This window comes from Ptychodera flava, chromosome 8 (assembly GCF_041260155.1).
Source record: "Ptychodera flava strain L36383 chromosome 8, AS_Pfla_20210202, whole genome shotgun sequence".
Lineage (NCBI taxonomy): Eukaryota > Metazoa > Hemichordata > Enteropneusta > Ptychoderidae > Ptychodera > Ptychodera flava.
In genome coordinates, this window is record NC_091935.1 from 14,128,010 (window position 1) to 14,142,046 (window position 14,037).

The 14,037-nt window shown below is 33.8% G+C and overlaps 1 protein-coding gene across 2 annotated transcripts in view; it reads right to left on the minus strand.

Moving 5' to 3' along the window:
• The window catches only part of LOC139138556 (receptor-type tyrosine-protein phosphatase mu-like), a 205,393-nt gene that overhangs the window by 38,168 nt on the left and 153,188 nt on the right, over positions 1 to 14,037 (minus strand). For both annotated transcript variants that reach the window (XM_070706982.1, XM_070706983.1), the window contains exons 8-11: positions 11,505 to 11,776; positions 8,289 to 8,621; positions 7,849 to 7,919; positions 3,215 to 3,458 (exon numbers count right to left, since the gene is read on the minus strand). In XM_070706982.1, coding sequence (XP_070563083.1) covers positions 3,215 to 3,458; positions 7,849 to 7,919; positions 8,289 to 8,621; positions 11,505 to 11,613 — 757 coding nt within the window. In that variant the 5' untranslated portion in view covers positions 11,614 to 11,776. The remainder of the gene's footprint in view (positions 1 to 3,214; positions 3,459 to 7,848; positions 7,920 to 8,288; positions 8,622 to 11,504; positions 11,777 to 14,037) is intronic.

Genomic DNA, 14,037 nt, shown 5'->3' on the forward strand with positions numbered 1-14,037 from the left:
AATTTGAGAGCAGTTGGGTTGGCGGTTTCAGAGAAGAAGAATTTTTACTTAAAATGAGAAAAATAACCAAACGATTCAGCAAAAATACAAAATTAAAGATATCTTTACGATATTCATAAAACTGTATAAGGTTCACCTAAGGTACTTGCACACAAATTTTTAAAGCAATCAAAAGAGTGTTTCTTGAATTATTAATTCTTGACCATTTCACATCTTTTAAGCTCATTTGCATAATTTGGCAACGCAGACTTCATTTGAACAAACTCTCATCTATAGCCCAGGATGCATCAACACACCAAATACCAAGCTGAAAGTGCAGCGGTTTGCATTTTTTGTTTTGCGAGTTTTAGATGTTGACGAACATATTGTACATACATACATACATACATACATACATACATACAGACGCCATCGACTTCAGCTTATACAATAACCTCACATTGGTATACCAAATGTGAGCTAAAAACTACAAACAACACTGTCTCAGAATTATTTTGAGTTAAATATCACAACTCCATATATCTAGTGATTGAGCAAGAATGGAACGTTCACATTTGGCAAATTTCAACACTAACAGCTTTGACAAAGTATTTGATTGGTGCAATGAATTAATTTACATGCTCGATTTCGGCACGGGCATCATCAATATTACCATCAGGAGCAACATCCCTTGGCCATGCAAGGAATCATGATCCTTCCATGCAATCATGTGGTATCATTTAAATATCACCCTTTAAGCTGATTGCACTGTCATGAATGAAAACGGGCAACAACAATTACTAATCGAAGATCTCAGTGTGATGTGGTCTGCATGTATACATGCCATTTGAGTTATAATTAGTGGAAAGTTTAAAGGTCAGTATTTTCTTCATCATTATAATCCTCCTTTCTATGCCTTTTGTAACTGTTTTATTGTACAAAAATACAACCCATGTATACATACAACTAAATAAACAACTTGCCGTATTATCACACTTGTTTCAGGAAAAATTTCATATATTCTCATGTTGAAAATTATTGATCATTGAAAATGACAATAATATTACAGCAAAAACGGAGTCAGCGTGGACTCTCTGTTGTGCGCAACAAAAATCAATGCAGTCACTGACATTTTTTCAGATAGACCACCCAAACTAAGCATCATCAAAGGCACACCACCTACTGGTATTCAATCAATCCCACAAATCAAACAAAAGATTCAATTTGTATTGTTATTGTTACAAAAAGTTCCTCATGACGAGTTGAGAATAAAACAAAAAATACAGTAAATTACATGTATGTACAGAAAGAGCTTGAATGGCACGGTATCACGTTTCGTATGTCTGCATTTACACAAACTTCCTTGGTCAATCGAGTGGTAGCTTCAGCGAAACTGGGACAGCATATTCAACCGAACAAACACCGCATCAAGCAGCTCAATATAGAATTCTGCCATCGAAATAGCAGTATTATACACCTTATCTATATTATTCGATGCCACCTTCATCACCGTACGTCTAGTATTATAAACGTCCAGATGAAATTCAGACAACAGCAAGCACACGGTTAATTTTGACCAACACCTCTACAACCCCCCCCCCCCAGTGACTACTTGTACTAGGGTCAGGTCCATAGTGTCTTTCCATTGATGCTATCTGCTTTTCAGTTGTTCTTCCTAAGGATGGAAAACTCCTACTTCAGATTATGATTTGGATAAAATCATCAATAATATTGAAATTTAGATTTTTTCAATTTTTTTGTTCAGGACACGGATATATTTGTCTTATACATCCATGACAAAATCAACACATTAAAAAGTAAGTCCTTGTAACGCCAGCACGCCTTTTCAATAGAAAAAGATTTCATGACATTTGCTATACATAGTGTGTGTTTGTCTACAAAAAACATCAGTGGCTGTATTTATATTGTTGCGCGGTACAAGAGAGTCCATGACTTAGTTTTCACTGTGTGTAATGAGGAAGCTGACTTCTGTTCCCACATAAAGCCTCACATTCCGGTGAGTTCATTGAAATTTGACATTTTACTTATTCATAGCCTGTCGGCCTGTGATCAGATGCAACACTGAACAAATAAGAATTTCCACTGCCTGTGACTCAGGCCAGGGCGGAACTACGTGTCTGTATGTACATTGAAGACTATGTCTCAGTCATTCACTGCTTTACATTTCCTGTCAATTCTAAAAGACAGCTAGATGTTTCATCATAAAATTTGATTTATCAACACCTACAGGTCCCTTTGTTTCAGAGTCATCCACTCTTTTGAGATGGAATACAATATCACGTGAATGTATGAATTCTAGTGGCTATACACTGCTTTTTACGAAGTACATATAATTCCGTATCAGTCTTGACATCGGATCATGTCAGAAGTGCAAATCAATAGGCTGAATCACATAATATTTAATAACATGCAAGCAAGGTCAGCTGATATAACTTATTACCCAGGCTCATAGCAATGACAAAACAGGGGCATGCTCATGAAGGATGGACGTAAAAAATGGGTAAAACAGTTACAAACTTGCATGCAAGGAACTACTGATGTGATGACCATTCAGGGATAGCATGCAACCAAAAACCCATAGATTTACCAATCCATGAATCACTGCACTGCTACTTTTTCTAATTTTGGCCATATGCATTAACATGAAGATAATATTTTCTAGCTTGGCTGTTGTGTCATATTTCATGATTTTTTCCTAAATATCGGTATAACATATGCACATTCCAACTGTGCTATACCGTATAATATCACAAGAAAAGTTATTTTTGGTCACAAGCAGTGCTCACCATATTTGTGCCACTATATAAATCATCTGTTAAATTTAAAAAGTTTTGATTAAAATATGAAGAATGACATTCCAACTATGTCACTCTTCCATGGTCAAATTGAATTAATTCTAGTGTTGTCCACTGGTCCATGTGACAGGGAATTCTCAGAGCAAAAAATAATTTTGATAACAATTATTGGATGCATGAGACAATAATTGCTGATAATGAAGGATACTGTTTGTAGGGTACTTGTGTACCAGCACTCTACTTGAATTGTATACGCTATCTGTCACAAGACTTCAAATAAGAATTTGAGGTATAGCTCATCTTGACAGTACAAATTATTGTGTTTGACTTTGTTTGCAACCAGTAAATACAGACAACTGAAAAATTACAAGTCAAGTAATCTGCTGGTGTTAATTAAAGCTACACAAGATTCAACTTACCATCTTCATCTGTTCTTTCTATTTCTGCTGAACTCCAAGGACTTTGTTTATCTCTGTTAAAATATGACACCATCACTTCATATTCTGTATACGCTACCAACTCAGTAATTTCAAATATTCGGGCATTGCCATCTGAACCAGAAATTTCAACATATTCTTTTTGTGTACCTGCTTTCTTGTATTTCAATCTGAAACTTTCAATAACTCCATTACTGTCACATTTTATCTTGGATGGTTCGGGAACCTATATAAATTGAAATGATTAATTTAAAATTACTTAATTCTGCTGTGCAACACAACATTCAGGGATTCATGGAGTGTGGTGAAGCAAATTTACAATAAATGTATAAATGTTAACATACTGTACTTGAAGTTGCCATTTGGTACAATCATGTAGATGCACCAAGGAAAAAAGTCTCAAGAAGCCCTGTTATTGGAATACATCATAACATAAAGAAAATCATGCCAAACTTAAGACTCACAACAACTTATGGAAACTTCCATGACGACCACTATTTGGGTTTGACCTCATTTTGTAGTAAACAATCAGAATATTTAGATTTCATCACCCTCTTCCAATTGGTAATATTTCTTACAAATAACAGATATTTTAGTTTTACATGTAACATGTAAAATTAAAAGAAAATCCCCTAAATGTGTAAGTTATTCCTCTGTATCCCAGCCAAACTTCCTGTGTATCATGTATAAAGTACAAACCAAAGTCAGTTTAAGTTTCCCAATATATTATCAAAGATAGAATGAACTGTCAATATCCATTGTAAGAAACAGAATTCCACTTATTACTCTCTCTGTATGCATAATGATACCATAAATAAGATGACTATGATCAAACAATATCGATTAGACAGGACAATGTGAACCTTAGTAGCCGGTAAATGTTGTCTTTCATATCAGCCTATGTCTATACTTGAATGAGTATTACATATACGTGTTATTGTATTAAACTAAATGTAAAGGTAACTGTGCTTTTAAGATGACTTGGAAAAATGATGTCAGGACTAATAATATGATCGTAAATTTCTTAATATAATAAGGATCTTACAAATTTCTCGTTATTATAGTTAACAGAATCATGTGGAACAAGATATTCCAAGCAAATGAAAAGAAGATGCAACAGTCAAATGTTGGTCAACATTCTAAAGAAAGGTTGACATTCTCTAAATTATACTCTTTTGGATAGTTTTCTTGTTTCGTTTTTCATGGGATCTACTAGAAACTGATTGAGATGAAAATCAAATATCAACCAATCTATCTTAATTGTATAGATTGTGATTCTCAATAATGAAATCAACCATACTATCATACAGCAATTGCTATATGGTTTGATTAGCAGATGCATGTGTATAATCATTAAAAGAGCAGACATCAGAACTTGGTTACATACTCTGAACTTAGTTATGATTGAGTAAAATATCTTTCTTGCAGATGCGTGGAAATTTATCGTTTTGAGTATCAGCTGTCAGTATTATTTTCATCATCTTATCAACAATGCCAAAATTCATGAAAATGGTATGGTTCATTAAATATTGTAGGAAAATGAATTTCAATTCTCAGCCCTAACACATGACTGAAATTAAGAAGAGTATTTACTAAATGGTAATGACAGACAATTAAAGCATATTATTACAATGTGACACCTGATACCCCAATCCAAATGATATGAAGGACTGTCTGTTTTCAATATAAAAGTTTTATAAGTTGGCCAGCAACTACCATTCTTTCTGTCATTTCTGATGGTTTCCCTTTGGAAAGGATTACAGTAATATCATGCTAAATTTCATTTTTATTCTCAAAGGCACACGCTCTTCAATTCTGATCTTTATGGCTAAAACAATGCACTTTACATACAGTAGATTCAGTTATACTGATTTCATCAAATTTTCAATGCACCTTTAAGAATGAAATCCTTGTATGCATAATGAAGTAAATCCCAAAACAATTAAATATACACTTACAGAAACAATACAGTATTGCAACCACACTACGTCTTTTCGCATCTACTGTTGCACATTTCTAAAAGTTTGTATTTTGATAGTAACAAATCAAACTGATGCACTCAGGGCACCCATGAATTGTGATTGCAATACTTAGGGTAAGTTAAATTACTGTGTACATTTAAATCTGATGTCAGTAGGCTAAGAAAACGGTATTTCAGAACCCTTGTATAATATTATAACTTTTTTATAAACTCAAATTTTTGTCGAAAACTTTTTTCTTGAAGAAATGAGTATACAACACTCACAAATTCAGGCAGTGGTGGGATCTAGATAAAATACTAATATGAATCCCAATACTGGCAATAAAAAACATAGGGCCAAAGTCCCTGAAGCTACTATAGACATGGATACAAAATTAAGTATTTCCTGACTGTATGAAATTATCTCACTTAGGTCATCCTAGGGACTTGTAAACCAAATATTAAAGCTGTCTGACCAGCGGTTTTGAAAGAACAAGCAACTCAACAGTTGACAGAGCTCTGCTGTGTTATGTAGAGAATAACCTTTTGTGACACATGTATTGATGAAGAAGGTGGATATCTTTGATTAACATTGTAAGTGAGCTCTGTTGAATAAGTTGAGACTGTACATACTCAGAGAAAGCACACTGAAGAGACAAATGTTTGAAACTTAAGAAGTTCAAGGTCATCAAAAGCATTATAAGGAATCATGTAACTTTCATTGCACTGTTTACACAGATTGCATAATTGCTATAAATAGCACATGAGGAATCTTACAGCCCAGCTTTACCATAAAAACCCTATCACTTTGACCACTCTTTTAATTGACCACTCTATTTTTTTCCTCAAAAGTAATTTTATTTTATTCTTACCAAGTCAACCATAAATGGAAATTAGAACTTTCTCTATCTCTATCTCTATCTCTATCTCTATTGACTATTTTGAGCAATTTCTTTTAGATAACATACAGGGCACAATAAATGACGGTTCAGAATATGTCAAAGTTGGGATTCAGGAAAGTTGCCTTTACATGTTTTAATCCTCCAAGATGGTAAGCATTTCACTATGAACTGTCACAAAAAGTTGAACTTTCTGATAATTCTACACTAAAATTATTTTGGCTTTGATGATTTCCTAATTAATTCAATTATTTAAAATCATATTAATTATTTTTTTCTGGGTGAATTGATAGGGTTTATACAGTACAAGAATTACATACAATGCAAGTCAAATTTTGACCAAAAATGACAAAAAAATTCCTTAAAAATATACATTTGCATATTTCATCACAATTTGAACAAATCTAAGTTGGGTTACCCCTAGGGACCTGTATACCAAATAACAAAGCTGTCTGACCAGCGGTTATGAAGAAGAAGATTTTTTACCAAAAACACCTTTTTTGGCATTAATTTGCCTATTTTCAACAATATCAAAAAATTAAAAAAACAGTTTCTCAAAATCATATTTTTCATCTACACAACAAATATCAAATCAGTAAGTACTGCGGTTCTCAAGATATTTGAGTGGACGGACGCCTCACAAACGGACATACATACATACATACATACATACATACATACAGACTGACGCCGGACGCCGGACGGATACCCATCCCAATAGCTTCTATAGACCATAGTCTATAGTAGCTAAAAACTAAAACAGAAGGACTAAAAATTTGCATAGAGATTGTATTTTGTCAGACTCTAATATTTATGACTGATTTTTACATAATTTTCACGTCAGACCCATTTATTTTGATCAAGGGAGAAATATAGGCCTCAATGTTGTCTGTTTACATTGAAGAGCACATCAAATTTCCGATGCACCAAAATTGATGACATGGATGTGGTTTGTCATGACGTAAGAATGACTACAGCATAAATCCTTATTATTTGTCAAGAGATAACACACAAAGTTTGTGTATGTGATAATAATGAATGAACAGCCATTATAATGAATTAATGTACAGGCAAGAAAGTAGGTGGACATTGGCCAAAAATAGTGGGATTTTCCTATAAGATTATTTCAAGGTTCTATAATTGAGATAAAATATTGATTTATGTCTCACCAATTAATTGCTTTTGAATATGTTCATTTCAAAATTGACATGTCAAACACCAACTATTTGAACATGTGTATTTGGTAATTGATAAATTAATTTAATTTCATAATGCCATGAGAGACATTAGAACATTACAATTATAGTTTTAAAGTGTCATGGAATACAAACAACCCATGTTATAGAAAAAACAGGGTGCAACATTGCTTTTTTGGCTATAACTTGAGTAGTTGGCCTAAAATATGCAGCAATGACATTGTAACACAGCTTGAATAAATTATCTTTGACCAGCTCTTTTCATTTGGATGGAAGATTCATTTGATATTCATTAATCACAGTGAATAGACTTGTGATGAACATGATATCATAATGTTACATGTATCTTTAATGTATGAAACACCTTCCGTGTAGTATACTTGCTATGACATTTTATCTGAATATCTTTCCCAGTTTGTCTCCTTGATCTGTGTCCAAGTAATCAGTTCTCTCATATGTGAATGAAGAGTAAAATTACCAAAACTTTATCACTGGTGTGATGCAGTATAACTAAAATAAAAGGTAAAAGTTAAATTCATGAAATGATGACTGCAGCCTCACCGTAACAGTGATTTGGAGTTTATGGGGATCATCAGATGTTGCATCAGTAATTGTTGGTCCTTCTTCGGGTACTGAAAAGGATAGATATTTGTTGCTCAGATACTAATATTCGTAAATGATGCAAGAAAGGTTAGTAACTTGTTATCTGTTTTAACTGATCCTTTTTACTCGTTTCTTGATATTTATTAACTAGTTTAATTCCTGTTTTTTATCTTTTGTAACCATGCACAGATTTTGCTACATTTTACACTTTTCTGGATCTGAATAAGTCTGGGAGGGTTCAGTTTTAATGCTATATATATATATAATTTATATATTGAACAGCCATTACCATAAACATATTTGTATAAAAATCAGTACTAACAATTGAAACTACAAACAACGTTTTTGAAGAATCTTCAGGTTGATGTGCTTTCTTTGTAATGCAATCAATTACCTACCATCACACAATGTAGTTGCTGTGGAGTATGTGTTCTTGCTGCCTTCTCCTCTTGGTCCTGGTCTCTTGACAGTCACTGTGAAATCATACTCAGTAGACCAATCCAGACCCGCGATGTCTGTACTGTAACTTGTCTGATCTGGATCAACCACTGGGAAATTCTGATTATGTTCAGTCCAAATACTATCTGTTGTCTTCCTGTAGTACACTTTATAAGCCTCAACAGGTCCCTCTCCTTCGTCAGTTCCTTCCTCCCATTTCTCCCAACTGACAGTCGCTTGAGTTGCTTGAGGTATAATGCCAGGCTTATTTCTTTCAACAAATTTTGGTAACACTGAAACAAGCATGTCAGTGAATAATTAAAGGTACCATTTTGAATAGTATAAATTATTATTACCAAGTTTTATTGTGTAATTTTTTTCACTTTTTAAGGTACTTGAAATGCTCTGACAATGGTCATTATAATGAGAGTACTGTTCCTCTTATTTGTCATTCACTTGAGACTGTAAATTTTCTAGGCTTTCCTAATCCTACAGCTCTCAAACTTTCCAAAGTTACCCCTGAGTTACATTCCTCAATTTCGACTACTAGGGTAAGGAAAAAACAGCAATAAAAATTTGTCGTGTCTGCGTACTCAGGCATGTTTACAATTTATAAATTAGTAATTTTGGAACATAAAGGCAGAGTGTAGGATATTTCAAACTAAACCCTTAAAACAATGTAGTATGGGTCCATTGGAGTTTATCATATTTTTGAGTATCTCACTTGTTGGCTTCTACACTATTTCATGCATGAATCCTTACATGTACCCCTAGCTTAGCATGCGTCATCTAAACTTTCGAGGTACAATCAAAAAGTGACTTCCTTCTATAATTGCGGAGCAAGTAATTGTTGTGGGCAGCTGACTTTGACCTTACCGAATTTTAGTGATTCAGCATAACTTCTAAGAAACTTTTGAAACACCACAGAGAAGTTGTGAGACTACTCTTTCTGGTAGAATTTTTTAAATTTGAGGAATTTCAAAGTATGCTTTTCTTTTCTGACTATCATGATGACAAATTAACCAAGCTAAGTTCTAGAGTTTATGAATGACCATAATATACATTTACTCATCTGTATAATTACAACTGGATTTAGCTTGCATGTTTTTCAACCATAACATGCATTACTCTTACAAGTGCCTTAGAGAGGGTGACTTCAAACTTTGTGGTGTTAAATTCTAAAATTTAGAATGTTGCCATGAACAAACACAAAGTGGTGCTATTGAGAATGTTTGCTTTTTAAAAATTTTTTAGGAAATGACATTAGTGAAAGCATTAAAACACACATCAAGTTTGATATCAGCTGTTCCATTACAGCATGTACAAAGTAATGAAATATGGCTTACTACTCATCAATGAATGAAGTTGTCTTAATTATGGTGCTATGCAGTTTCTCTCAATGCTTTTGTTTTCTATACATATCAAAAGTTCAATTTTAATGAATAGCTTATGCTAACTAATAGTGAACAACAACCTCCACAAACTTACTGTGGTAGTTCAATTCTTATATCAAGTGTTACGCTCTATACTGATTTTCATAAACTTTACTCCCTTTTGCAACATGTATCAGTATGCTGTAATCTCAAGTATGCCTGACTCATATCATAATTGAGCAATTAATCATTCAGTTTTTGCACATAGTCACTGATAAGACACAGAGAAATGATAGAAATATTTGCAGCTGATGTAAATATAAATTTCATACTTGGCAAGCTTTCTAGCTATAATTGGTATCTGATTCAATGAACATATCTTCAATATTTCCTGGCTTTGTACATATTTGAAATACTCTACTTTTACGTAATTATGGCTACAGAAGATTACTTAGACAGCACCCTGTGTGGTCATTTCTCTTTTCAACAAATATCAGTTGAGAATCATAGTTTCATTTGAGAAAGTGACTCTGTATCTTTGGGACTATTGATGGTGATGAATATGTAAAATTTGGTAGCCAATCAGATAAGACGCACATTGAGATTATTACCATTCTACTGTATGTAAAGAAATACAGATTATTTTTCTGCTTATTTTTGCTTTTTTCAAAGTATGCTTCATAATTTCATGAGGAAAGTATGTATACGTGTACTTTAAGCAGACATGGTTGCAAATCAACAGCTGTTATATTTTGCAGAACACTTTCTCAGACTAAGCTGCCCATACCTTCTGTACTTTCCAAACTTACTATCAAGCTAATAACTGTAATATGAAGTCAATGCAAGTGACATACGTGTAGTCCCTGCTTGATTTATAACTTTGGAAACTGTTGACGAAATCATGGTAAAACAATATTGGTCAAAGCATACCAGGTCCCAGAAAAAAGCTAAGAAAGTATCATTACTATTAACCTTGTATTGATGTGCATGACATGTGCACTGTTGATAGCACGAATGGAATCAGTTAAGATAAATTTGTTTAATGGTTGGGTAATAGCTCTGATGACTTACTATGTCAATGGATTTCTTTTAATAAAGGTGGTCAAAATTTGACTTCCTCCTGTGCAATGCTTTCAAGTGAGAATTGAAGGGGTACATGTACTGTTTATATCGTCTTTTCAGCATTTTTTTAAAACCTGGAATATACCTGTTACTCATTTCAGTTGTTTATTGCTATTAAAACTAGTACTTCAGTACCATCTATGATTAGGAAATTAAGGCTATAGTAACTGTTATCATAATTATTATAATTATGTTTTAAGATATTTACCAGACCACATTTACAAAAGATTTTCTTTCTCTGGCTTACTTTCAAATTACTTTTAAGTTGCAGTCAATTTGTCGATAGAGTTTGCTAGAGACCTAAGATTTCAGTCAAAATAGTGCTTGATATGCACATGACAGTGTTTGCAATTCATTTTCAAATCTCAATGAAATACAAAAATGAAGTAAGATTGAATTTTTACTTAAACTGTGCAAAAGCATAATGTGGCATTCAGTATACCTGAAAAAACTCATATAGTTTTATTTTGGTACTGGGATCAGCACAAAAGCATGCAGAACTGAAAACTATGATCTAAACACCCTAATTGTGTATACTTGTTAGAACTTGAGTTCGCAGTTTTGACAAACATTCATGATAATACAATGTACTTTCAGTATGAAATAGCACACTATGCTTGCAAACATTGCATACCTCATCCTAATAGAAAACTTTGTCACTCAGAAAAAGTAGCTCCTTACCATATAAATCGAAAGCTGTCAGTTCTCGTGACTGCCCATCCACTATACATGTGTATGACAGTCCAGTATCAACAGTCACACCACTATAATTACTTGTCAGATAGTACATCCGATTGAAATAATGACTTGTACTAGTAAAGAAGATCCAGACTGCACTAGTGTCATGTCATCAGGTGAAAGGACTGGGTTCCTGCTGGCCCCACAGATGATAGAAGTCTGTTCTCCTGGGTTAACTTTCAAGTTATACAGTGACCATATTTTAGGACTCCCATCTGTAAACACAAAGTACATATAATCAAAAGGTTTATTTAGAAAAAGAACAAAGTGTTATGAAATTCGTACCATATATGAAATGAAAATGATCCTCGTTTCAACATTGCAGTATGTGCACTTTTCCTATTAATATGTCTACCGGTACTTTGATTTTTTTTCTGACAACAAATAATGGCTGAGTCTTACACATTGATAAACATCACAAGCAAACCATATAAAATTTGATGCAGCCATTCCTGGGAGTAAAATTATCAAAGTTCATTAAATATGCCAATTACAATTATTTGACATGAAAATGCAACTTGTCTTTCAGTAAACTGATATGCTGTCATCCCAGGTTATTCAAGTGGTAATGTACCCCCCTAACGGCCCATGGGGACGAAAGCAAACTTTGTATGAAACATAATGTACTAAGCGAACCCAAGTACATTAAGGAATGCAAAGTTTGCTTGAGTCCATTATGGACTGGGAAGGTGTACAAAATTTTTTTATAGTTTTGCAATGTCAGTTAATCTGTAGATGTGGAACACATCTGTGGCCACAATGCTGGATAATCGGACAAATTATGAATAATAATACTGGGGATGGCATCACAAAATTCACTGGTACTGACAAAGTTGTACATATATAATATATCACATGCCCTATGGATTCAATGTTAACTTGTTTATGATGTAGCAGGCTGCATTATCATTTGACAGAAAGCATCCTGGAACTATTTACGACTTAATAACATTGAGATTAAAAGATGATCAAATTAAATGTTTTACATAGGACAGAGGGTTTTTATAAAACAATGCATAAAAAATCAATAGACCACTGTCATGTGCCGTTTGATGATGAAAATCATTCACTGATATTGGCCGATTGCGGAAATAAAGCATTTTATTGTCATTTGCATCTGGACCAAAATTTTGAAAAATTATGGAATAGAGGTATGAAATAAAAACATTTTTGCCCAAACAAGGTACTACGGTATGTACCCTCAAGGAAGGAGACCATAACCCTACAAACACTAGGCAAATGGTCACCTGACCTTGGGCACAAAGTCCCTTATCTATATGCTAGCATATTGACAGCAACATCAATTTGATTGAGCAAGAACACTATAATTTTGGTGGAATAATTGCAGCGCTCAAAGGGCTAAGATAATTAGCCATATTTCACAGTTGGAACACAAGTTTTGAGTTAGAGAAAGATCTTTTTGTATGAACATTTCATGCCAGAGTAAACTGTTGCAATATCTTGACAATATCAAACACCTCAACAGGTATACCCTACCACATGGTTTTAAACAGTTTACCCTAAATAAGTACTTGCCATCATTGTACCACTAGCGCATCTCATGCTTTATCAAATGTTCAAGATAGTTCCTGGCTTAAAAAACAAATTCACATATGTCACTGCCAAGAATATTACAAATGACAGGTAAAACCTTTAGAGATTGGGGTTCTACTTATATTCCAATGCATGCATATCCATGTAAAGGCATTACAACATTTATGAAAACAGGCTTCATTCATAAAATGTACAACATTTTCACTAAAAATAACAATAGAAATATTCATAGTCCAACATATTATTATGCTAGTTATCCATAGAATACTCTCCTTGGCTTCAAAACCACAATGATGCCAATCATAATGATTTCAATCACACTGGATCATTAAAGGAGTGCTACAGAGAGAACAATGACAGTCATTTTGTTTTTTTGCACTTTGAGTTGCCATGTCAACAGGTGTTGCACATGGATGTAACACAGTCATGACATTTGTGAACAATCTTTGTGGTGGAAGACTGTGAAATAATTGTATAAGAGCCTGTACAAACAATAACCAGAATTTTAACTTAACTACCACATGATAAAATTACAAGTTGAAGATCCAACTTATCTCAACATTTACCATTACATATTATTTACCATATACCGGTATAATCAATAAACCACACCAAGCGTTGGGTATACCGGTATACTGAGAGATTTGACCAGTTAACAACATTATCACATGCACGACAAGTTTGTCGCCTCGGAACAAAAATATGGGATTTATTCTCAGGTCGTTCTACGTCACCATCATCCGCGTCTATGTCATCAATTTTGGTGCGTCAGACCTTTTTTGCGTCGATCTTCGGTGTGCTCGTCAATGTAAACAAACAACATGGCGGCCGGTATTTCTCCCACGATCAAAATGTGTCTGACGTGAAATATCGTAAACATTAGTCATGATTATTAGAGTCTGACAAAATACATCAACTAGGC